At 42.2% G+C, this 27,094-nt stretch overlaps 1 protein-coding gene across 3 annotated transcripts in view; it reads left to right on the forward strand.

Annotated features, from left to right (window-relative positions):
* Positions 1-27,094, forward strand: part of GALK2 (galactokinase 2) — a 175,626-nt gene that overhangs the window by 100,772 nt on the left and 47,760 nt on the right. For all 3 annotated transcript variants that reach the window (XM_075531291.1, XM_075531289.1, XM_075531290.1), the window contains exons 6-7: positions 4,643-4,741; positions 8,472-8,624. In XM_075531291.1, coding sequence (XP_075387406.1) covers positions 4,643-4,741; positions 8,472-8,624 — 252 coding nt within the window. The remainder of the gene's footprint in view (positions 1-4,642; positions 4,742-8,471; positions 8,625-27,094) is intronic.

The raw sequence follows: 27,094 nt of genomic DNA on the forward strand, positions 1-27,094 counted from the left end.
CCAATTTGTGCAGACAACTGGTCTGGCAAAGCTAGCAGCAAGAAATTAAGAGAGAGAAAAAGAGGCTACGCATTAACTTTATAAAGCTTTAGTTTCTTCTTCATGAGGAGAATACTCATATTTATGTTAGGGAGCTCTTTTGTTCATTACATCTCTTTGAGGTAGTGAGTAGGTGATATTATCTTCATTTGGGGATTAATAATTTGGAGTACAATGTGAAAATAAAAAACAGGCTTTGGAGTTAGACAAATCAGGTTAAAGTCCTCACTCCCCAGGGTACACTTCCAGTTGTGCGAGTATACCTTGAAAGGAGTCCTGGTGGAGTAGTGGTTATGTGTTGGGCTGATAACCACAAGATCAGGAATTTGAAACCACAAAGGCACTTGGGAGAAAAAAGAGACTTTCAACAAGTTAGTCTTGGACACCCACAGGGGCAGTTCTACGCTGTCCTCTGGGATTGCTATGACCAGAAATTGACTCAATGGCTGTGAGTTTGAATTTGCTACTATTGTCAAGCTCCATCTTTCTCATCTCTAAATTAGGATAACGAAAGGTTCACTTGAAAGCTGAACCTCTATCATGCTTATGGACAATGATATATCCAATACTTGGCCTGGTGGTTGCTGATTTGTTGAGCTCGAGATACGCTGGGCGTGTGTCTCCTTCTTGAGGCGTTGCACATGATAGACTCAAACACACCTGCTGTGTTCACTTTCTGAGAATAAAGGACGCAATACTCTCTGAAATATCCTGTAAAGTTCATACTGTTCTGGTCACACAGTTTCACTCACACTAACTAAACCTTGTTATATATAGTAAACTTAGGATTTTTTTTCTCATAATGGCATTGTGCATAGCCTGCTGAATACACAGTGCCAATGACCTATTCAAAATAGGTGTGTTAAATATGAATTATGAACCAAAGGTAAAAATATTTGAGTTAATAACAAACAATGGCCCCATGTGATGCAGTACATGCAACATCCAGTGAGGAATGATGCCGCTTGGGTTCCCACCTAATAGCCATCCAGGGCCAGTGTGAAAATCCTCAACCCCGACAACAGCAGTACTGGCAATTTTCTGGGTCACGCAGATGTGATTGAAGCATGACATAATTAAAGATACTACAGGGCATTCATTAATTAAGTGATTCAGATAACTAAGAGAGATGATGTCTGGGCTCTAATGGACTGATGAGTAAAGTGACGAGAAAACACACACTTAAAAGTGTAGTATGGTAACTGAGAATCCTGTTTTCTAAAGAATGCAGAGAACAGGTGTGCGTGCATTTGGGTAAACTCCAGAGGGGTGCAGTGCCTGCTTGAGCTGATCTTGGCAATTAGTGGAGGATGAGGAAGATCGTGGGAGATACTGGGGAGAGTGTCGTTGAAAGAGAAAAGGAAAAAATGGCACTTGGGCACTGAGCTGTGTGAGAGCTTGGTGGGTAATGAAGTGTATTTGAGGCAGAGTCCATGAAAGAAGATTTTGCTTGGCCATCTCAGTGACTTGCCCACAATGAATTGGTATTGGATAAAAGTGGGATTGATACAGAAGAAGGAACAGGAAATAATTTCAATTGCATAAACACGTATGACAGTGCAGACAAGTGTAACTAGAATTGAGTGGTAAATAATAAGATGTCCTATAGGAATTGACCCCAGATTTCAGAAGGATTTCAGAAGGATTTCAAATGTCAAATTTGAGAAGTTTAAACATAAATCATTAATCAGTAGGTAGACTACTCAAATACTGAGGATTACTCTTAAACACATAAAAGTGTTATTAGAAGTAATTGGGAGAAATGAAGGAATTCAACTAAAATTAAAATATGGTCTTTTTTTTGCTCTTTAAAATTTTTCCCCTAATCTGGATTAAAATTATGGTAATCAGTTGGACATCTTCATCTCAGATGACAAAAGATGCGTCCAGTGTTCTGATTCTTCCCTTTCATGAAAATGCCAGAGAGCATAAACTAGAAAATAAAATTGATGACTCCTATTTTGACTGTAGGGAGATAAAGGTAGTTGAATGTATGCTCTATAATTTATCTCTAGGTTCTAATATCCATTTCAATGGCTACACAAAAACTCAGACGAAATTCATAATGAAAGGGAAGGCAGATGTGTATTTAAGCAAATGTGGTGAAGAAAGCTGATGGTGCCCGGCTATCAAAAAGAAATAGCGTCTGGGGTCTTAAAGGCTTGAAGGCAAACAAGCGGCCATCTAGCTCAGAAGCAGCACAGTCCACAGAGAAGCACACAAGCCTAAGTGAATATGAGGTGTTGAAGGGATCAAGTAGCAGACACCAAAGAACAAAAACCATCATTGTATGATCTCCTTACCCACATAAATGCTGAAGACGAATGTGTGCATAAAGTGTGGTGAAGAAGGCTGATGGTGCCCGGTTATTGAGAGAGATAGCATCTGGGGACTTAAAGGATTGAAAGTAAACAAGCAACCACCTAGCACAGAGGTAACAAAGTCCACATGGAAGCAGCACACCAACATGTGTGATCATGAAGGGCCGAGGGGACCAGGTTTCCAGCAACAAAGGCAGGGGGGAAAAATCTTATCATGAATGAGGGGAGTGTGTGATGGGGACCCAAAGCCCATCTGTAGACAACTGGACATCCCTTGCAGAAAGGTAGTGAGGAGTTGATGAGTCACTCAGGGTTCAGTGTAGCAATAATGAAACTCAAAACCTTCCTCTAGTTCTTAAACGCTTCCTCTCCCCCAATTATCACGATCCCAATTCTACCTTGCAAACCTGGTTAGACCAGAGGATGCACAGCGGTACAGTTCAGATCTGGAAACACAGGGAATCTAGGACAGATGAACCCCTCAGGACCAACTGTGAGAGTGGCCATACCAGAAGGGAGGGGAGTGTAGAAAGGGGGAACCGATCTCGGGGATCTGCATATAGCCTCCTCTCTGGGGGATAGGCACCAGGAAGGTGGGTGAAGGGAGATGCTGGGCAGTGTAAGATAAGATAAAATAATAATTTATAAATTATTAAGGGTTCATGAGGAAGGGGGGAGTGTGGAGGGAGGGGAGGGAAAAAAGGAAAATGAGCTGATTCCAGGAACCCAAGTGGAAGGTGAATTTTGAGAATGATGAGGGCAACGAATATATAAGGGTGTTTTACTCAATTGATGTATGCTCAGGATACTTGATTATCAGAACAGGTTACAAAGTTTCAGTTCTACTAATAAATGCCTGTGGTAGTTACATAATTTGGTGTCAATTTGAGAGGATTAAGAGTTAAGGGGTGGGGTCTAGTCTGTCAATGTGGTCATAGCCAATGAGGCATCTATGTGGGCCTGGCCTTCTCCTGAGAATTCTGGGAAATCTGGCATTTCCTCCTTGGAGACAGGACACAACTCTCTCTGGTCACTCCCTAGGAGACATAGCAGCTGACAAGACACATGGAACTACACTAGTGCCCTGAGTTGGAAAAGCCACATGGTCCCACCCTGATATAATCAGACTTCTGAAATCATGTAGAGACCCCTGCCAGTGCTGAGAAACTTACAATGCCACTGGATCTAAAGATTTTTTAGTCACTGACCTGTCATTGTCCTGTATTTGGCATCATTGCATGTGTCGTGAGTCTGAAGAGGACTTTATAGATTGGTTTCAGACATGTGGGCTAAAATTGGATTTATGGGCTTGGGCTGGAATGGGTTGGGGTGCTTTCTTAATGTACACTTACCCTTTGAGTAAAACACTCTCTTTCTAAGGATTTGTTTCTCTAGTCTACCCAGACTAACACAATGTCCAAAGGGGCATTCCACTCCCTTGTAAGCCTCAACCTGCAGGCAATTCAGCTCAAGTTCCTTGGGTTAGCAAACCAAGCTTCCTGAATTGCGTGTCTCTAGATACCCCCTCAAGTAATCCTCAGCCCAAAGGCACTCAGCAGCTCTGCTTCTGTGGGTCAGCAAGTCCATCTTCCTCAATTCAATGCCTAGAGGCTCTCTACTCTACAAGCCCGCCTACTGCACTAAAGCACTCATCTTTCCTTGATCCATGGGTTGGGAAGCCCATCATTCTGTTCCATCCTCTGGTTCCTGTTTCTTCTTCTACTGCTCTTCTGATGGTCTAGCTGGAGGTTCACTGTGTAGGGATCTCATGCCCAGAGGACACGCTTCACTCCTGGCCCTTGTTGCTAATGAGATCCTGTATCCTGCTTCACAGAGGGCTCATTTTATACACAGCAGGAGGGAACACCAGGGAAACCGATATATAATTACTCACAGGTGAATCCTAACAGTATCTTTCCTGACCTTCTTACCAGACGCAGGCAGGGAAAGGTAATTTGGTGGGAATTGGAGACTTTTGCCAAAAGAGTCACGTTAAATAATTCACCATCCCTGAACTGAGGCAGAAATGAATAATTGCCCAATTATATTAGAATTTAAGATAGTAGAAACTACTTGTACTACACAGTCTTTTAGAGAAAACAAGTATATGGCAAACATTACCATTATCTAATTCCATACCCATGACAGACATTGCTACTCAACATTGGTATGTTTTTCTTTTAGGCTCACCTGTCGTCATGGAATTCTTGTGCCTGGGGTAATCAATGGACAAAAATAGATTATGATTATATTAACAGTGCAAATTGATTTGACTTTTCTAGGTGGAGCTTGCTGAAATCTGTGCCAAGAGTGAGCGTTATATTGGCACTCAAGGAGGAGGCATGGACCAATCCATATCATTTCTTGCAGAAGAAGGAACTGTGAGTGACATTGTTTTATTTGGAAATACCAAATTTACTAGGGCAAATCCACATGCAGAGTTACCTAGCATGCTTGGTAATAGAGAACCTATTCTCCTAGGGTATAGGTATTTTGGGCTAGGGGTGTAGTCATTCAAGTCGACTATGTTCCAGCTGCTGGTAACTCAGTTACCACCAGTTCACCCAGTCTGTTTCTTGTCACTGCCCTTAAACTTTCAGACTGGCATCTCAGTCTAATTGTCTCATGTCTTCTTTTTCAATTCTCTTTTCTTCTTTGTTAGGATGAGATTTCATGGTTCTTCTCTCTCAGGACCTCCTTTCACACCCTGATCCCAAATCACTTTATCTCATGACATTTTCATAATCTCTCGTTGGTTTCAAACCCAAATGTTAGTTTTCTTACCACATATGTTCACAACCACTCTTTATAATTTACACTTTGGTATCATTTTTCTCTGTAAACATTTTTGGGGCTTCAGTGGTGGGAGAAAGAATGTTGACAGTCAGCCAGGAATAAATTCCTGAGCTGGGTACCACTTCCCCTTGGCTATCAACTCCCTTAGGCAAAGCAGAGGTTTTGGTTTTTGCCCATGAACCTCCCTTTTCCAAAATAGAACCAGACATTAAAAAAAATATATTTTCAGCTTTTAAAATCAGATTCTGACAGACTTGGCTGTTATCCAAGAACACCTGGGTTCTTTCTTATGAAGAATATTTGTTGTTGATTCCCTAAACCAAAGACATGGGGCATGAGGAAATTTTGATTTCATACAAAGATAAAACTGTGGGAGTTTTGGATGAGACTCGGCAAGCAGACATAATGTCAAGAGTCCTTACACTAAGGTGTTAGTTTTAGTGTCTGAGCAAAACCCAGATTATTGATTTGAGTCCACTTTATCCCTTTAGCCTCTTGTTATTTCTTAGCCTCTCAAATAAAATTTTAATCCCCAAAGCTCCACAAACACCCTTGAAGTGTCAAATTGGCTAGGGCGTGGTGTCTAATTATTTGGTCAAACACTAATTGGAAGGTTGTTGTGAATGCAGATATGATTAACATTTAAAATTGGTAGATGTTAAAGGAGATTCACTTTGGGGTGGGCCTTATCCAATCCATTGAAGGCAGTAAGAGCAACACCAAGGCTTCCTGGTTGTAACATAGAAATCCTACCCGATTATCCAGCCTGCTGGTCAGCTGTGCTGATTTTGGACTCACGGCTGTAATATCAATTTTTGTCTGAATTGCTTGCCTGCTTGTCTGCTCTCCCTCTCTCTTCCTATGTAAGCATCTCTGCTTTTTGAAATTTCACTGTATATTACGTTGCTTTTTATCAGAAACCAACATTAGTGCCTGTTTCTGCTAACGGGAATACAAAGGGGATTTTTGTGTTTTATAAAACCAAATCCAAACAAAGAAGCAAAAAGCCAAACTCAAGTTTCTCATTTGTTTGTACAGAGCCACTTCAAGAGGTGGGGTGCCCTCCAAGCAGGGAGAGTGGGGTTGCCTCAGGAGCTGCTTTCTGCATCCATCTGCCATAGCTTTGAACTAATTTTGTGAATATCGTGTTAGTGTTCTTTTAGATTCCATATATGATTTTTGTATGTCTTGGTCATTATTTTGTTGTTTTTGTGCATGTGTGTGGGGGGGATCTGGGAACGCTCATATAAATGAATGATAATTATATCTTTGCTTTTTCCATTTTAACAGTGAAAAGTTTTCATGGAAAAACTCTACTTTTGGATAGCTGGAGGAAATTGTACATGCATATTATATAAGGAGACTCAAAAAGTTTATGGAAAAATGGAATGAAATGATTGTGGGATTTATTTTCCCCACAAAATTTTTGAAACCCCTTTGTGTGTGTGTGTGTGTGTGTGTGTGTGTGTGTGTGTGCGCATGTGTGTGTGAGCAGTCACGGTCCTCCAGATAGATAGCACCAAGAAGAGATACTAGTCCATAACCCGATGACACTGACATTTATTTTAACTATCAAGACATACCTATCATAGGTGATCCTAGGGCCGAGGTCGGCAAAGTGCAGCTCAAGAGCCCTATGCTGCTCTTCCTGTGTACTTACATGTGGCTCTAAAGTAAATGGAAAACAACAGAAAGGATATTATTCAGATAATGGTGACTTCATTTGCTTATAAACATATATTTATGGCTTTTGAATGCTTTTTGAATTGTGAGGGCCAGGGTTGGCTCGTCCATCTCAAAAGTGGGCAGGCCCGTGTGTCAGAGTATTAGGCAAAGCGTGGGCAAGCCCGTGTGTTAGGCCCATGTGTTAGGTAAGGCGTATCGCTACTAAGGTTTCAGCGCATACACCCACAGGCTTCTTCTAAACATCTTATTTGGGAACCGTCTTTCAAAAAGGTTCTCTTCAGAGGACCTTCCTTAATGGTTCTACTGGCCAGTGAACCCCTCAAAATTCAAAGCAGAGAGGTTTGCTCAGAAGGATATGGTGACAGTTTTTTTTCTTTTAGATTCCAAGGGATAATCTTGATAGAGCTTCTTAAAGCAGCCAGAATGGTCAAGGGAGCTTTTGGAAAATTTTCAAGAAAATTGAAAACTGCATTGGTGAGAAAAGAACCCAAGAAATTTGCATTGAGGATTTTTTTTTTAAATCACAACAATGCACCTGCTTATTCTTCAAGGGCAGGAAGGGCTGTCCTAGGAGAACTTCATTGGAAACTTTACGCTATCCAACCTACAACCTTGATCTTGCCCTTTCAGACCTTCTTTGGTTTCTCCAAACTCAAGGACTATTGAAAAGGAACATAAATTGAGTACCTAAGGATGCCAGAACAGCTGCTTTGAGGTACTATAAATTGAAGAGTACAGAATTCCTCAGGGGAGGGTCAGAGAGATGGAAATGCCACCTTCAGAAGTGTACGGACCTAGATGAACAATATGCTGAGGAACAATAACTTCACATCTTGATATATTTTGTCCAATAAAAATTTTAAAGATTTTCTAACAATGACTTATCCTTGTGTGTATAGGTGTATGTGTGTGCAGATGCGTACAGATCATATAAGAATGCTTCAAAGAGCTGATGGACAATTCCCATTGTCTTTTGGGTCCAATATAATCTCCCATCACCTCTGGACTTGTCTATGCTCTTCCTGACAACTCCCCCCTCCTTTTTTGGTGCTCTCTTTCATTCTTTTGGGTTCAGGTTATATTTTGCTCTTTGAAAAGTGTTTATACAAGGCTATATCTGGCTAGGTGCTTCAAGCATTTGTTTCTATAACTCCATGGGCTTTGCTTTGTCACACAACCTGGATATGTTTCTTGTCCATTTGCTTAGCTGTATTTTTTTTTACTTTATTTCTACCAAAATAATGCATGTGTTGCACATTTGTTTCATTTATGTCCACCCCCCAAAATATTTTTGTAAGTGTGCTGGTATAAGTCAATCTAGTATCAAGAATTCAGCATAGCATATACTTATAAAATGTCCTTGTGGGGAGGGTGCAGTTAGAAAAACAACCCTTCTGTATTTTATTTGTGTAAAAATACAATACCAGATTGTAGACAGTGTCTAGCTCACTATGTATTCCCAGTGTTTAGAACACTGCCCACAAGTCAATAAATAAATAAGCAAATAATGACTGAGTGAATGTATGCATTTTTGTAAAAGCATTCTGGTGAGGTAACTAAATGCATAGCTGTTTAAACTGTTCTGAATTATAATCACCTAGAACTCACTGGTCATTACGTTTCCAACAGGCCAAGTTGATAGAATTTAGCCCTTTGAGGGCCACTGATGTGAAACTCCCCAGCGGAGCCGTCTTCGTGATTGCCAACAGCCGTGTGGAAATGAATAAGGCAGCGACTTCTCACTTCAATATCAGGGTGACGGAGTGTCGCCTGGCTGCTAAGGTATGAGCAGGCAAGACTAGGGAAAGCAGCGCTGGTTTTTGTCCTCACTTTTTATGTCCCCCATTACTTTGTTTCTTTCCCTAAATTGTACGGCAACAATTTGAGAGCAACACTATTTTAACACAAGGTCTTTGGATAGAAAGCAATTAGATCCCACGCTTAGAAGACACATTGGGTGTGGAGAAAGAGAGGAGTTGGGGTCAATCGGTGGAGTGTGATGACACCTGGTTTGTTTTCCTTGAGAAGAGTGGTGGTACGCTCATCCTCCAGTCCAGCACTGGCCACAAAACCAAAACAGAAACCACACCAGCAGCACCACCAAAAACCAGGCCCAGTGTAACCCCTTGTGCCCAGAAGACTTCTCCATGTTTAGTGGGGGCAACAAGCCAGCAGAGAGTCTGGGTTGTTGTCTTTTCCATAGTTTCGATGACCTTACTAATCAAACCTAGGGTCTATTTAAGAAGTAATAGTCATTTATGTCTAACAGCATGCTCTTGTTGTTGTGAGAGGTTGTCGGGCCAGTTCTGACTTACAACAGAATGAAACACTGCACAGTCCTGCTCCATCCTCAGACTTATTGTTATGTTTTACCCCATTGTTGTAGCTGCTGTGTCAGCCCATCTCAGCAAGGGTCTTCCCTTTTTATATTTATTTTTTTGCTGCCCTTCTAGTTTACCAAGCATGTTGTCTCTCCTGATAACCTATCCAAAGTATGTGTAATGAAATGTCCCCAGCCTTACGTCTAAGGAGCATTCTGGCTGTGCCTCTTCCTGCTAGAGTCACAGGTACTTAAGCGGTTATACGATATAACGAGTTGGGAGATGTGAAATAGTTAAAGAAACTCATCTGAGTCAGGGGCTGCACAGTGATGTAGACGTGAACTGTTAGGAAGATTTGGAATGGCACGTGGTACAACGAGGAAGCATGGGAGAACTGAAGATGGCTAGGGAATGGATTCAGGAGCTCCACTGCTTTCTACTCTTTGACCTCCTCCCAATGGAACTCACCAAACATTCTTAACCATCAGCTTTTACCAAGTCCTACAAGCAGCCTGCCATTTTTTTTAGCTTTTTCACTCCCTTCAAGCCCACATTACCCAACTCACCTAACTAACTTTCAAAAGTGATTTAATCTTGTACTTCATGTTGGAAACAGATTAGATCACACAGACTTTGGCTTGCTGCCACCCATCTCTGCCTCTCCTCTGTCTACGCATCTCCCATATTTCCCTATATCTGCACATCTCCCAGCATAGGCCAACTCTTCATTTATGGTCTCAGGCATCTCACTTTGCTTCTTAGCATCTTTTTTCCCTCTCCTCTTCTCTGTTTCTTGAAAGATAATTTATTTTTAAAATCAAACTAACAGTATATACATTTTTTTTCTAAAAAAATCACAAACATTGAGAACTAAAGAATTCTTTAAAAATTATTATTAATTTGGAGTTAATACATATATCATGTCATTACATAGTTCAATTACGTCAAGCAGGATTGTATAATTGCTACCACATCGGTTTCTAAACATTCTTTTTCTTCCTGGACTTCATGACAGTGTCTCTCTTTTATCCTCCTCCCTCCCTCTGTACCCCCCACCCCAATACTCTTATTCTACTTGCTGTCCTTCTAGGCTCAGCAATCATGGGTTTCATATTCTAAAAAACAGAAAAACATATAACACAACTTCAAGAGGGTGACCCCCAATGATATAACACCTCTGAGATAAACCCTCATATGATCAAACAAAAACAAAACAAAAATACAGAAAATGTTGAAAGCAAATCAGGTCCAGTGTGCACCAGAGGGGGGATCAACTGACAAAGTTATTGTTTATATATTTTTAAAATTAATTTTTTATAAATAATTTTATTGGGTACTTTTTTAGTTTCTTTTTAAAATTGTGAAACATGTCTTTTTTTTCCTTCTTACTTTTATTGGGGGCTTTAACATCTCTTATCACAATCCAGACATTCATCCAGTGTGTCAAGCACATTTGCACATATGCTGCCATCATTTTCAAAGCATTCTCTTCCCACTTGAGTCCCTGATATCAGCTCCCCATTTCTCCCACCTCCCTCCCCTGCCTGCCCTCCCTCATGAACCCTTGATAAATTATAGATTATTATTTCCATATTTTACATCATCCTCTGTCCCCTCTCACCCACTTTCCAGTATTCATCCCCCTGGGAGGGGGTTCTAGTTGATCCTTGGGATTGATTCCTCCTTTCTCCCCCACCCTCCCCTAATCCTCCTGGTATCTCTACTAACCTTAGAGGGGAGAGATTCCCCTTAGCCCTGAGGGGTTTCTCTATCCTGGATTCCCTGTGCTGCAGGTTCTTAGTTTTGGCAGTGTGCATGTTCTGGTCTAGTCTTATATATAAGGGAGAATTGAGGTCATGATAGTGGGGGGAAGGAAGCACCAAAGAACTAGAGAAAAGTTGTGTGTTTCATCAGTACTATACTGCGCCCTGACTGGTTCATTTCTTCCCTGTGACCCATCTGTGAGGGGATGTCTAATTGTCTACAGATGGGCATTGGGTCTCCACTCCAAGCCCCCACCCCCATCCCCATTCACACTGGGTATGGTTTTGTTCTGGGTCTTAGATGTCTGATACCTGATCCCTTCGACACCTCATGATCACACAGGCTGGTGTGCTTCGTCCATGTTGGCTTTGTTGCTTCTCAGCTAGATGGCCACTTGTTTATCTTCAAGCCTTTAAGATCCTAGCTGCTATCTCTTTTGATAGCTGGGCACCATCAGCTTTCTTCACCACATTTACGTATGCACTCATTTTGTCTTCAGCAATCATGTCAGGAAGGTGAGCATCAAAGAATGCCAGCTTGTTAGAACAAAGCATTCTTGTGTGGAGGGAGTATTATTGGGCACTTAAAGCTCTTATAACAATCCATACATCAATTGTATCAAGCACACTTGTACATATGTTGCCATAATCATTTTTAAAACATTTTCTTTCTACTTGAGCCCTTGGTATCAACTCCTCTTTTTACCCCTCCCTCCCCCATCCTCCTTCCCTCATGAACCCTTGATAATTTATAAATTATTTTTATTTTCATATTTTACTCCATTGCTGTCTCCTTTCATCCATGTTTCTGCTGTTCATCCCCCTGGCGGGTGGAGCGTGTATGTTGATCATTGCACTTGGCTTCCCCTTTCGCCCCCTTCTTCCCCTACCTTCCTCATCCTACCCTCATGGTATTACCACTCGCATTTTTTGGTCCTAAGGGGTTTATCTGTCCTGGATTGAGAACTCCTATCTGTACCAGTGTACATGCTCTGGTCTAGCCAGATTTATGAAATAGAACTGGGGTCATGATAGTGGGAGTGAGGGGTGCAGACAGGCCAGAAGGAAGCATTGAAGAACTAGAGGAATGTTGTGTGTTTTGTCCGTGCTATACTGCAACCTGGCTGGCTCATCCCTTCCTTGTGACCTTTTTGTGAGGGGATGTCCAATTGTTTACTGATGGGTTTTGGGTCTCTACTCCATTCCCTCTTGTTCACATTGATATGATTGTTTTGGGTCTTCTGATGCCTGATACCTGATCCCATCAACACCTCATGATCACATGGGTTGGTGGGCTTATTCCATGTGGGCATAGTTGCTTCCCTACTAGACGACCACTTGTTTAACTTCAAGCCTTTAAAACCCCAGACACTATATCTTGTAACAGCTGGACACCATCAGCTTTCTTTACCATATTAGCTTAAGCACCCATTTTTTTCTTCAGCAATCGTGTTGAAAAGGTGAGCATCACAAAATGCCAGCTTATTAGAACATTGAAGGAGGACTTGAGTAGAGGCCCAATGTCTTGCCTGCTACCTTAATACTTAACCTATAAATATATGTACATAGACCTATATCACTATTGTTATATATTAATGTATTTACAAATGTACATGCCTATGTCTATACTTCTATAAATGTCTTTTTGCCTCCCAGTTCTTTCCTCTATTTCCTTTTACTTTCCTCGCTCTCTGTACTTCCTTTTGGCTACATTGCCCTTGATTGAACCCCATCAGGTATTGTATTCCCTCCTCACCATTGATTTTAGATCTCTTGTTGTTCCCTTGTCTTTGGCTTTGCTGGTTGCTCCCTTCCTTTCCCGTACTTGCTCCTCTTCCCTGTCCCTTGGAGCGGTCAGTTCTTGTTTACTCCTTGGGATTGTTTATCCTGCCCATCTTATATAGACATGAAAGAAAACAAAACAAAAAACAGCCTATGACTAATTCCAAGTCTGTCTGCTGACCCTTATGAATGTTTTCCGAACTGGTCTGATGTAGTGCCAAACCCTGCCCCCCGAGTCCAAAGCCTATTTTCAGAATTCCTAAGGACTTTGTTGTTTTGCTCCCCTTGCTGATCTGTTGTGCTTCCTTTGTGTTACGCCCTGGTGTGGGGGTGGGGTGGGGGTCAGACCAGGCACAATTCCCGCACTGTGTCTCTGCCCCCTGTAGTGCTGTTGGTCAGTGAAGGGATGTCGTGTCTTTGGTGAGGCCGACCCTATGGGCTTCTTGGAAATTTCTGTTTAGTAACAGCTTTCCTCCCATCCCTCAATTATGAATAGAGGGAGATCACTGGAGGTTTGTTTCCTATGTGGTTCCTATGTACAAAAACGTATCTTGGGCTCTCACTGTCATCTATAGCCTTCTGCAAATCAGCTTCTTACATTTTAGGCTCTGATACTGATCCCTTCTTTGACTTCGAATGATATGATTTGCCATCCTTTGGTGACCGATGATGGTGTGCTTCTTCCATGTGGACTTAGTGGACATCTCACTTTGATGGCTGTTTGTTTGGAGACAAGCCTTTAAGACCCCAGACACTATTTTATCTGACAGCTGGACACCATCCAATTTCTTCGCCACATCTTGCTACAGCACCCATACCTTCTGTGTTCCCTTCCTGAGGGCAAGTATCAATCAGGACCAAGATGGAAGAATGAATTATTCTGGAGTTGGAGCTAGAATTTAGTTCTTGGCATTTCTTTATTGTATCGCTTCCATCAGACTTGACATATTCTATCATGTTTTCCCTAGACCTCATATATTTCCAACTACTATTGTACTTCTATTTTTCTCATTTTCCTCACAGCTTTAGACAGCTCAAAAGATTGCTCTACATGTGTACTCTTTACTCCTTTACATCCTGCTGATTCCAATATGAAACTCTGTCCTCTCTACAATATTGAACTGGCTCTTTCTTAGGCTACCCAGGATTTTCTTTTTGGTAATTTCAGTGGACATTTTTTTCAGTCTTCTTCTTTCTTCATTCTTATATCCTTATTTTTCAATACATTTAATCAATCTTAAAACATTTTCTTCCATTGGTTTCCATTAAAATTTACTTCCTATCACATCTTCCATTTTTATGGCCATCCTTCTTAGTTTTTTGTTGAATGGGGAGGAGAATTCATTTTCCTCCAATCCCTGGATGTTGAGGTTCTTCTAGGACATGTCTTTAGCCTTCTCGTCCTTTATTGTGCTCTGTCCTCATGTCCTCTCACAACTTCAACTCTCAGATGCTGACACATTCTTAATCAATTGCTTCAACTCAGGTCTCCTTTGCTGAGTTTCAAACCTCTAGATACAGCTCCTGATTGAAAATCTCCCTTTGAGTGAATCAAAGACCTCTCTAAGGAAACATTGGTTAAAAAAACAATGAGCACAATCTTCCTCTCACAAATGTTATATTCTCTCAGGGTTCCATCAGTCTACCTGCTATTGTATTTACTTTCTCACTACTCCTTGATTCCAGATTTGTGGGAATGGCCACATAGAACTCAGGCACAATACTCACAGTTATGGAATGTATTAGAGATGTTAAACACTTGTCTGTCTGACAAATATTCTTCAGCGAGCCATTAGAATATTGGTCTAGAAATTTCAAGCAAACAGATGATTTCCCTAACACCTTCCAAAACGCTTCCCATTTCACCAGAATAGAATAAAAAGTGTCCGTTACTCCATGGAGAACCCCACAAGATCTGGTGTCGACATGCATAATTTTCTTCATCTCTTTTCCCTCTTTACCCCCATTGTGGAGTTCTTGGGTGGCACAAATAGTTAAGCCTTCGTGTCATGGGAAGCCAGCCCCTAACACATCATTATGGGTCCGGTAGGCACAATTGTACAGCGATAATAAGTAAAGATCATAGTAAAGTTATAGAGAGCATGAGGGATAGAAGTGAAGTATTGAAATAAATGGGAGTCAAACACGTTTCATAGTAGCATGCTCACCTCTGCCCTGTGTGATGGTCTACGTGGAGGGAGAGAGAGAGATTTAATGCTAGCCCAGGCTTTTTATCTTCTCTGGGGACATGCAAGCCCCCTAATTACAGGTGAGGACATTCGTCACTGGAAGGGGCTGTCCTATAGGTAATACAGTAATGAGAGGGGGGTGGTCTAGGGACATACATGCAATAGGAAGGGGAGGGATTGGGGTTATACATGTGACAAGATGGGCGGGCCCTAGATTCAAGATGGCGACCTAACTTTGATCATCCTTGGGCGGGTTTGACCTCTCAGGGGTCTCCTACAAGGAAACAGGCTGCTACTATCCTTATCAGAAGGGAGTGGGCCCTATTTGTTGTGGGATAAACAGTGGTGACTACTTGCTCTAGATGGTTGACCTCCAAGTATAGTCATTCCCAAGCAGCTGTCTTGCATATATTTGAGGGAGACAGCTTGGAGAAATCCTGTGTCCCACACCTTCGATTACTAGTTGAAAAGTTGGAGCCCACTCAGAGGGGTCTCTGAAGATAGCCTAGTGAACTGCTTCCTGAAGATCATGGCCTTGAAATCCTACTCTGCAAACACGGAATCGCCAGGAATCAGAGTCAACTCAATGGAAAGGAACAAAAGCAAAGACGCCCAGTGTCCTCTCGCCTTGATGCTTCTTCACATCGAGCTATGTCACATCTGCTCTTTTCTCTGCCCAGACACTCCTCCCCATGGTCTCTTTGAAGTCTCAGGATAAATGTGTCTCTGAGAAGCCTTCTGGAAAAATGGTATGGGAGGGCTGTCTTCCTTTCTCTAATTTCATTGGGGAGGAGGGTAATAGAGTCAAACTCAACATCAGTACAAGGCCAATCCCACGAGGCCAAGGTCAGACATGCCACCACCTTCCAACCTTCTTTATCAAGTCTTATACCAACTGTCCCTCCCATGGCAATCTCTACTCTCCTGAAGGGATCATCTGCTGCAATGGCCACACTCAAAAACAATACTCAGGATGACGGGGTTTATTAGAGAAGTTAACAGGTCACATCAGGATCATAAGTGTTCAGGTGGCATTGCTTCACTCAGGGCAGCCTCTTCATAGCCATACCCTTCACATGCCTCTGAGCCATGTGGTCTGTTGGCCGCTGCCCTTCTCAATGAAATGTTAGGACATTCTTTTAGCTTTTTAAAAATTAAAATCATTTTATTGGGGGCTCGTACAGCTCTTATCACAATCCATCCATCCATCCATTGTGTCAAGCACATGTGTACATATGCTGCCATCATCATTCTCAATACATTTGCTTTCTACTTGAGCCTTTGGTATCAGCCCCTCATTTTTTCCCTCCCTCCCCACTCCCCTATAACTCCTTGATACTTTATAAATTATTATTACTTTGTCATGTCTTACATTGTCTGACATCTCCCTTCACCCACTTTTCGGTTGTCCATCCCCCAGGGAGGGGGTTATATGTAGATCCTTGTGCTAAGTTCCCCTTGTGCTAAGTTCCCACCTTCCCTCTACCCTCCTGTTATTGCCACTTTCACCACTGGTCCTGAGGGGTTCATGTGTCCTGGATTACCTGTTTCCTGTTCCTATCTGTACCACTGTACATCCTCTGGTCTAGCCAGATTTGTAAGGTAGAATTAGGATCATGGTAGTGGGGGGGGGGCGGGAGAAGCATTTACGATCTAGAGGAAAGTTGTATGTTTCATCGTTGCTATACTGCACCCTGACTGGTTTGTCTCCTCCCTGTGACCCTTCTGTAAGGGAATGTCCTATTGTTACAGATGGCCCTTGGGTCCCCACTCCACACTCCCCCTTATTCACAATGATATAATTTTTTTGTTCTGATGATGCCTGATAACCTGATTCCTTCGACACCTCATGGTCACACAGGCTGGTGTGCTTCTTTCATGTGGGCTTTGTTGCTTTTGATCTAGATGGCCGCTTGTTTATCTTCAAGCATTTAAGACCCCAGATGCTATATCTTTGGATAGCTGGTCACCATGAGCTTTCTTCACCACATTTGCTTATGTACCTGCTTGTCTTCAGTGATTGTGTCGGGAAGGTGAGCATCATGGAATTCCAGGTTAATAGAACAAAGTGTTCTTGCATTGAGGGAGTAGTTGAATGGAGGCCTAATATCCATCTGGTACCTTAATACTAAACCTATAAATATATGCACATAGATCTATTTCCCCATCCTCATATATAACTATATTTACATATGTACATGTCTTTATCTAGACCTCTATAAATGCCCTGTGCCTCCTAGTTCGGTCTTCTATTTTGAAAGGTGCAGCTCTTCAGTCACCTTAGCACCTATCACTTTTGAGGATGTCTCTGAGTTTAACTGCCTAACACACTTTAGAGGTACTTGGGGCAGTGAAGTTGGCTTCTGAATTTAGCTTGTGTCACACATGCCTGCTTTCTCTTCTCCTTCCACGTTATGCAACATTTGAAAGAAAGTAAGTTTTGTTTAGAAATAGTTCCATGAAGTAAGAAACTAAATCCCCCCCCCCGTAAAAGGGTAAAAAAATTACCACAATATGGGCACATTCTATTTTTTTTAGATAACACATATGAAAAGCTTGTGGAGAAATAGCTAAATCTGTGCAGTTTTGAAAATGAGACTGATGGGAGCGGCACATAGCAGAGGTGAAATTAATAACATTTCCTTACTTTTCTCTCCTCCTACCTTACCTAGCTTTTTAAATATGGATGTATTCTGTAACTACTTAGCACAGGTCAGTATACCAAGCCCATAAAAAAACAATTTCTTCTTCTTTTTAAAATGTTGACAATTCAGCTGTCCTCAGATTGACTTTTTCGTTCATTCCCTTTTCTTCTCCTTCTTTCTTTGTCCTTTTGTTTACTCTTTCTTCTCAATTTTGGTCAGCTTTACTGTTTGTTTCAGGAAAACTGGCAAAAGCCTAATGATGCAGATTCATTAAAGTCCAGTCTTGTAGAGCTATTTGAACTAAAATTAAAAGCATTTCAAAGCAAACTCAATAGAAATTTATAATCATTACTTGCATAAAAGAAATTTTAAGTGAAACACATTTTTATATATTTAAATTAACAAAGTAGCCAGGGGTCTTTAATGGGCACAGCTTTTCTAGTATTTTATACGCATTTCTTTTCTTTCTTTTTTTTTTTTTTTTACAATTTCATTCTGTCTTCTCTCTGCTCTCTATTCTGAAAGTTAATGGCATAAACGCTTCCAGAAATGTTTTAAATTTATAAAAGAGAGAATCCTTTAATTATATTGAGGGGTAAAATGTGTGAAGCCAGTAATAAATGTTACGGGAAATCAAGAAGGAAAGGGGAATTATGCCCTTACTTTTGTGCATATCCGGTGCTCGTTATGGCCACATGTGAAGCAGTGAAGGAGAGCGCTCCCTGTGGTCCTTGACACTTCAAGGAGAATTTGCAGTATGATTCGTTGCAGGACCTGTCTGGTTAAGGGCCATCACTCATCTACTTTTTCTGCTCCTGCCACTTAGTGGTCAATGAGGAATCTCTTCTTTGTGTGATGGTAGGATGGGAGGAGAAGTTGGCATCATGTCGTCCGGATGCTGGCAGTTTCTTTGAATTTGAGTGGAGAAAAATAATCAAATATCCAATAATGTGGCCAATTTCTCTCAGCCTGTTGATTCAGCAGAGCAAACGCTACTGAGACTCTAGTACGGAGTCTTCATAGAATGGTGAGTGCAGCAGAATGACAGAGCATTGCCACTTGGGGATCAAGGGGTGATAGGTTCAGTGGAACCAGATTGTGTCCAGGACCTTCAGAACGGTGCCAAAGATCACCAGGCTTGGTCCTGGACATGACAGGGGTGGTATGCTATCTCAGAAATATTATTTTGGCATCAGCAATTCTTGTTTCAGTCTAGACGTTAGTGAGGATAGGATAATCAAGGAGGCACTGTTAGGAGAGAAGCCATGACTAAACCTAGGAAAGGGTTGGGCACAAGGCGCTATATAATTAGGTTCCTGACTTCCTTTTGGAACAAATGCTTTTACTTCTAGGAAGTTTCTCTAATAACCATCTCTCACTATGACCTGTATTTTTCAGTGATAGCCCTTTCCCACCATTGTATACAGTACTCCCTTATGTACTTATGGTTGAACATTTGACCCTTGTACTGGGCTGCGAGCTCTCTGTGGTCAAGACTCGTTTTACTCCCTATGGCCTGGAAAGTGGTAGATTCAAGTAAGTACTCAAATGCACACAGATGTGCACAAACTACGTAAACGCATCGAGTTGATGATGGCTGGAGCAGGGTAGAAGGTGACTGTGAAGTGGGGGAAATTCCTGTGGATTTTTCTTACAGGTGGTTAGAAATTTGAGCCTGGAAGCTGATCGCATGGCTAGGGATATCGCCTTCAGATGTGTTTGTGTTGAGAGTCCAGTGGAAGCCACGAACTAAGTTCAAGTAACTGAAGGAAACAATGTGGCAAGGGGAGATCAGAAAGCTAGGGGTTGAGCCTGAGACATGGCTTCAATTAAGTCATGAAAGTTGAAAAAAGCCATTTGGAATAAAGGCCAGAGAGAAACAAAGGGAATTCAATGCTACAGAAGCTAATAAAGCAGGGAATTTGAACAAGGTGAGTACTGAAGAGTGTCAGAAACCACAGAGTTCTTCAGGCGCTTGAGGAATTGGATGGTGGATTGGGAGACAACACATGAATTTGTCAGTGGTTTTAGAATTGTGAAAGGACCCTCAGGAGGCCGCAGTCAGTAGTTACAATGGTTAGTAACAGCCCAGAGGCTGTGGGTCTGGGCCTCTGGGTCTAGCTGTTGAACAGTGAAACAGCAGGGAGAAATGAAGAGAAGTAGCTTTAGTAACCTGCAATTTTAAGGTAGAAGAGAAGGTGTCAAATGAGGAAGAAAGATCTAGAGAGGAAATGTGGGAAGGAAGTCAAGAGACCTCCACCGAAGGCCTCTTTTGGTGTATGTCAGGTCCTTTGCAGGTGTTGTTATCTTAGTTAATGTGGACAACAACCATGAGCGTGTTGAATGGCCCTAAGCGCCTGGTTTTATTTTGTGAGCATTTCAGGCATCGATAGATGTGACTTGTCTTAAATACACGTTTGCTTGTTTAACGAGACAGCCCAGGCTCTTTCTGCTGCACCCCCAAGGGAGTGAGACACGAACGAGATCCGGAGCACAGAATGCGTGGTTTGCCTTGGGAAAAAGAGGCTTTTGGGAGAGTCCAGGGAGAATTGTACTAGGTCCCTTCTGCACAGCTGGGAAGCTTTCTGAAGACTTACTCTGTGGTCTGAAAATGAATGTGGAGAACTCAGACAGCGGGGATTACTCAAGGTTGGGGAAAGCATGATGGGTAAGGGTGAAAGACTGACACTGAAGTTCATGAGTACTGCAGAATCCTGGGGAAACGCTCTGCTGTAATTGGCAGGGAGTGTAAAAAATATTTTATCTATCTCTATATCTATCTTTATCTATATCATCCACCTATACCTATCCTTTCCACAGTAACAACAGCTATGCCAGGATCTCATTTCTGGCAAATCATATGCATGTGCGGATCGCTAAAGAAACGCATGAAAGCATGGTTATCAAAATGGCAGAAACTGGACTTAGTGGAAAACACTAGACAGAAGATCCTTTAGAAACAAAAGTTTCTTAAAGGAATAATTGCATTTCATGAAGTGGAGGAACATGGCAATTTAGGAGAAAATGCACAAGGGTCCTCCCTTGTAGGAGAGATAATCCAGTTTTTATTTGGCAAAAACGGACAAAGGGAAATGGTTTCCAGCCAAGAAAGAAGTGCAGGGTAAGGGAGGAAAAATGTGGAAGGAGTTGTCAAATCACTCACTTTTTAACAATAACAATATTAATGTTTTATCTCCTGAGATCGTTTGACTAAAGCACACTAGCTCGATGGTTTGATGGGGCATGGGGTCTTGTCATTAGATGTAGATCAGGCCAATTCTGGTTGATGGTCCTTCATATGTAAAATGGATTCATTTGGCTTAGATGGAGAGAGGGTTGAATGGACTCTAATTTGAAGCTTCTGAGATGTAAAACATAGTTTACCTGGTTAAGTGATGATTGCTCAAACAAATCCTCCTGGGGATTAAAAGAGAAGTTAAAATACCAAGTAAACACTTTGTCATTTAGGCTAGAAATTCTGACTCTTTTCTTCATCATTACTAGCACAAAGGAAAATATAGCACAGTAATACTTTGTCAAGGAAGAGAAAAAGGCTGAATGGCTTCGTTTTTCAGAAATGAGACTATCTATTCATTAAAAGTGGAAATTCAATTTAGTTTTGATGTCACCCTACCCAGATATACTAGAACTTTGATTTTTCTAAGGTTCACTACCATAGTGCTTTCGATGGAGTTCCGAATTTTTGGGCATTGCATTTCCAAATTTTATGTGTTTGAAGTTTTTACAACGAGTGTGTGATTTACATAACCAGGAAGGCTAATAACACAACTTCTTTTGTTGTATGGAAAACATTCTATGCAATGAATTCTTATTTTAGAAGTAGCACCGAGAAAGGATTAGGAGCTTTATCCTTTCCTGACGTGATGGGGAGAAGACTTGGTGCTTGCTCCACTGACTAGTGTAAATGTAATCCAGAAGTCTAAAGTAACGTAGTTGGATTCTGACAGGCAAACACATGTATTAGGAGCAAACATGTTGCACCATCTCTTCCCCTCATATCACCTCAGTTCTCTAAGTACCAAGACCTAGTGCAAGACTATATGTTAGGGCCTTTTCGTAGCTGCAGAAGAATGCTTGGTCTGCATTTAAGGCAGTTAGGCGGTGTAGAGGAGTTTACCTGATGATTGGGGCAGCCCTCTTCCGATGATGGGTCAACCAGTCATGGATGAGAGCCAGTCTTGTCCTATGGATCCCAATTATTGTCCCAGCATTCTTGCTCCTTCCATAGGTCACATCGAGATTTACACCATACAGCTTCCAGAGGTCCCAACACTTGACCACATCAGTGTATCTTATATTGGCTTACTTCTGTCTGAATTTCCACTCCCCCTCCAATGGGATCACCCTCCCGAGTAAGTTGGTGCTATCAACTTCCTATCTGAAGGCTGGCTTCTGGGAGAAACCAACCGAAGATAGGATGGTAGTGGTATTTTTCAGTGCTGTGTCCACGACTCGGTACAAGGGACTTATTGCCGGTTTTCAAGTTCGTAGAGCATAGACCATAGCTCTGGATTTTCCCCATAGTCCGGCACGAGTAGTTAATATTTGCAGTTGATGAAAAGAAAATGGGGAATGGTGACAAAGGACTGCTTTCCCTTATTTTTACATGCTGCTACAGATTAAGGAACTTGTGATGAAATGCCCCTAGCCATGACTTCTGACCACTTCATCAATGTGAAGTAGGCCAGCCAGCATGGCCACAAGTAATAAATTCCCTCAGGAAGTTGTGTCTTTGAGCAGCAGTGATCCTACCACCCACTTCTCTCATCTGCAAGTCATCTTTCCACTTCCGGAGCCAATTAAAAAATCCTTTTATTGGGGGCTCGTACAATTCTTATCACAATCCATAAATACATCCACGTGTCAAGCACATTTGTACATTTGTTGCCCTCATCGTTCTCAAAACATTTGTTTTCTACTTGAGTCCTTGAAATCAGCTCCTTGTTTCCCCCTTCCCTCCTCACTCCTCCCACCCTCATGAACCCTTGATAATTTATAAATCATTATTTTGTCATATATTACCCTGTCCATCATCTCCCTCTACCTATTTTTCTGTTGTTCACCCCCCAGGGAGGAGGTTATATATAGATCCTTGTAATCAGTTCCCTCTTTCCACCCCGCCCTCCCTTTACCCTCCCAGTATTGCCACTCGGACCACTGATCCTGAAGGGATCATCTGCCCTGGATTCCCTGTGTTTCTAGTTCCTATCTGTACCAGTGTACATCCTCTGGTTTAGCCAGATTTTTAAGGTAGAATTGGGATCATGATAGTTGGGGAAGGAAGCATTTAAGAACCACAGGAAACTTGTATGTTTCATTGTTGATACCCTGCACTCTGACGGGCTCATCTCCTCCTCAAGACCCTTCTGTAAGGGGGTGTCCAGTTGCCTACAGATGGGCTTTGAGTCTCCACTCTGCACTCACTCTCATTTACAATGATATGATTTTTTGTTCTTTGACGCCTGATACCTGATCCCTTCAGCACTTCGTGATCACACAGGCTGGTGTGCTTCTTCCATGTGGGCTTTGTTGCTTTTGAGCTAGATGGCTGCTTGTTCAGCTTCAAGCCTTTAAGACCCCAGTGTCAGGGGAAGCCAGCCCCTAACACATCATTATGGGTCTGGTAGGCGCAATTGTACAGCGATAATAAGTAAAGATCATAGTAAAGTCATAGAGAGCATGAGAGATAGAAGTGAAGTATTGAAATAAATGGGAGTCAGTCACAATTCATGGTAGCATGCTCACCTCAGCTCCACTCGATGGTCCACGTGGAGGGAGAGAGAGTCTCCCCTTTTAATGTTAGCCCAAGCTTTTTATCTTCTCTAGGGACGTGTAAGTCCCCTAATTACAGGTGAGTACATACGTCACAGGGAGGGGTTGTGCTATAGGTAATACAGTAATGAGAAGGGGTGGTCTAGGGACAAACATGCAACAGTAAGAGGAGGAATTGGGGGTATACATTTGATAACATGGGCGTATAACTTAACTTTGGATGTCACAGAGTCAGTTTGGCCTGTTCCCTGACTCAGTTGGTAGAGATCATTATTGGTGGGGTGAGAACACTCGGTCACAGGAGGAATAGTTTATTGTCCCCAGTAGCAGGCAGTGAGGCCTGCCATATAGTCTGGTTGACTAACTGCCCTAGAGGCCTACCCTGCAGTCTGGTGACTACTCACCCTAGAGGCCTACCCTGTACTCTGGTGACTAACTACCCTGGGGAGGATGTCTGTAAGCTTTTGACCTTTCCTCACACCCCAGATGCTATATTTTTTGATAGCTGGGCACCATCAGCTTTCTTCACCACATTTGTTTATGCACACATTTGTCTTCAACGATCATTTTGGGAAGGTGAGCATCATGGAATACCAGTTTAATAGAACAATATGTTCTTGTATTGAGGGAGTGCTTGAGTGGAGATCCAATGCTAGAGCCAATTTTTAAAGAGCTTCAGTGGCTTTCAGATTTTTCTCCCTCAGTGGAGTGTACTGTTCAACTGCTCAAGGGTATGTGGTAGATTCCATCCTTAATTGAACTATATACCAAATTGATTGTGTAAGCCCCTCCAGATACAGGTTAAGTGGACAACTGGGCTAACAATTGCTTAATTAATAATTGTTAATTAACAATTGCTTAATTAACAATTGTTAATGCGTCTATCTGCTGAAGAAGCATACCAGGACTCTGCCTTTGAAAATGGAGACTTGTGGGCTGAAGGCATCCCTTGCAGACTTTCTACCCCACATCACTGGCTTAGTTACCTGGGATTGAGGGCCTGTGGCCGACCTGCCAGTGGGGCTGACTAGAGATGGAAGTTGAAGCTCAGTGTTGACTGGAAGGTTCTTAGGAAGGAGCCACTCTTCATCACTTGAGGTAGTTCTTGGATGCTTTCCTTGTCTGCCCCATTCCTCACCCATCTACATGGACTTCTAAAATCAGTGCAATGTTCACTACTAGCACAGGTCTCAGCCTGCACTTTTAAGACTCGAGCAGTAATCTGCCCTCCTATGCGTAGCATGGCATAGACACATACAGATCTCATTAAGAATGTGGCCTTGAGGATGCAAGCAAGACGCTGACAAGACTTGGTTTGATTCTCAACTCTGTTTCTTCATTGTTTGGTGATGTTGGGCCAGTCACTCTCCTTTTTCTTAAATGTGAGTAGTAATATCCATCTCACAATGTTATTGAAGAGTAAAAGAATAAAAAAGTACATTTTAAATCCAATATAACACAACCACATTATTTATCTCAGTTGGAGTCTGGATTGGAGTGGTGATAAAGCTTCAGTCTAAGACAGTATGTCCCAGTGAGGGTGATCCTGCCCCCAGGGTACCTGCAAAAGCAGATCCCTTGGTATAGGGGCTATAATCCAAAAGTTCTTAATTACCACTGGGCACTGAGTAATTTTCTTTTTGTTTCTGACAAGGGGGTAGTAGGCCAAATCAGTTTGTGAATCTATAGTCTAATAGATCCTCCTTAATAAAATAAAAATAAAGTAGAATATGGAACGTGAATGAGGGAATTGAAAGACGTGCCCGTAGACTGACTCAATTCTATCCAACCAGCACCCATAATGAACTCCAGATGTGTCCTCGGGGTGCAGATTAAGCACTCTGCCGTTAACCAAAAGGCAACATTTAAAAAATGTTTTCAACAGTTTTTTAAAAAAATTGTGAAGTAGGCAGAGACTTTTTATTTCAGATGATCAGTTTTGGATTCAACCGTTTAAACTATATTCCAACCTGCCCCCCTAATAGCTGTCCCTGCCCACCCCCTCTCTGATTTCTCATCTCCCTCTCGGGGATTACTGTCTTCCCTTTCACCTGAGTTCATACTGGCCAACCCTCCAGTCCAGGGATCCGCAAACTCAGCTCTCCAGCCAGGCGGCGCTCTTTCGGTAGGTACATGTGGCTCTGAAGTAAAATTGAAAAAAATTTAAAGGATATTATCCAGATAATGGTGACTCCATTTGTTTGTAAAAACATATTTATGACTCTCAAATAATTTTTTTTAAAGTGTTGCGAGGGACAGGATTGGCTCTTGTGTCTCAGAATCTTGCCGGCTCTGCTCTAGCCTACTGCTTTATCTTTCTTTCCTTACCCTGCCCCTCTTGGTAAGCTCCCTGTCCAAAGGGGAGCATTGAACCCACCAGTCTGTCTGTGACCAAGAGAGGTGGCAGGCTGCTCCATCACCATTCCTACTGCGGACCATGGTGAGGCAGCTTACTCTGTCCTATAGGGCTGCCCAAAGTTGGAATTGATGCTGTGACACTTTTTGTTTTCCTTCTAATGCTAAACAAACTGGATTAACAGTGGGTCTTAGCTCCTGGCCCCACTTTTAAAAATGGCACCATGTTCAGTGAAATAATTCAACAGGAAAAAAAATCATTCCATTGTCTGTTTCCCAGTTTTTCCTGAAAATCACTAACTCCCTTCAACTGTATGAGCCAGGATTTTAAACAGAGGATTAATGACTACAAGAACTTCTGTTACGAACCTTCTTCAGAAGTGGCCCTAACCAAAGTACAATGGTCTTTTGGTAAGTCTCGCTTCCCGGCCAAAAGAAAATCAAATCATGGGCGTAATAGGAAAGTAAAGCAGATGCACATTTTCTCGAAGACTTATTTCCCCGCTGCTGGCTTGCCTCTGTCTGCTATTGGTATGGTCTGCACCTGCTGTCCCGACCCCCAGGGACTGAACTGAAGAGACCTCATGGCGTGAGCGCTCCTCATTGGGTGTCACTTGCCCTGCAGGGCTCAGCCAGCGGTCTGGAAGGAAGAATGAGGGAAACGTGTTCTGGAGTGGCGTTCCCAGGAGTGCTCCTGGTGACAAAGGTTTGGTTTACACGGACTCCCTCCGTCAGGTTGAGGGGCGACCTCAGAATGCAGCTGGAAACCAGACTGTGAGCGTGGAGCCACCTTGGGAAGCTTAACGGCTCTTCCACTACCGGCTACTTAATGACATGCTTTTTCATAAGGTTGCCAATGAGGTTTTCATTTAAAATCTGGGACTTTGCTCCCAATGCCCGGATACTTACATTCATTAGCCATTTTCAAAGAGGCATGTAGTAAACAGGAAGTGCCCTAATGAGATCGGGCATGCAGTGTCCACCTCAGGATCCAGGTCACATGAGATCTGAGGCGTTTTCTGTGGACTTTATATAAAGACTTGTAGTAGGGATGGACTGAATAGGGATAAAAGAAGGGAATTATTCATAGAAATAGCCCCAAGGGATAGCAGTGACAGGAAAAAAAGCAGTGGAGGATTTCTTTGTGTGTGTGTGTCTGTTTGGAAGGACAGATACTTAACTGTGCTGTAGTCCACGAGGGTCACATAAGTATATTTAATTGCAAACATCTGAATTCTGTGTATGTTTCCAAGCAATGGTGGAAAATTTGGATAGATTGAATGGAAAAACAAAAAACCCAAATACCAACCCCCCCAAAACCTCGAAACAGTATAAAGCTGGATTTGTTTAATTAAAGTAGCACATCTCAGCTGCTGAAAGGGAAACTGCCCATTATCTTGTTTT

This window comes from Tenrec ecaudatus, chromosome 14 (assembly GCF_050624435.1).
Source record: "Tenrec ecaudatus isolate mTenEca1 chromosome 14, mTenEca1.hap1, whole genome shotgun sequence".
NCBI classification, from domain to species: domain Eukaryota; kingdom Metazoa; phylum Chordata; class Mammalia; order Afrosoricida; family Tenrecidae; genus Tenrec; species Tenrec ecaudatus.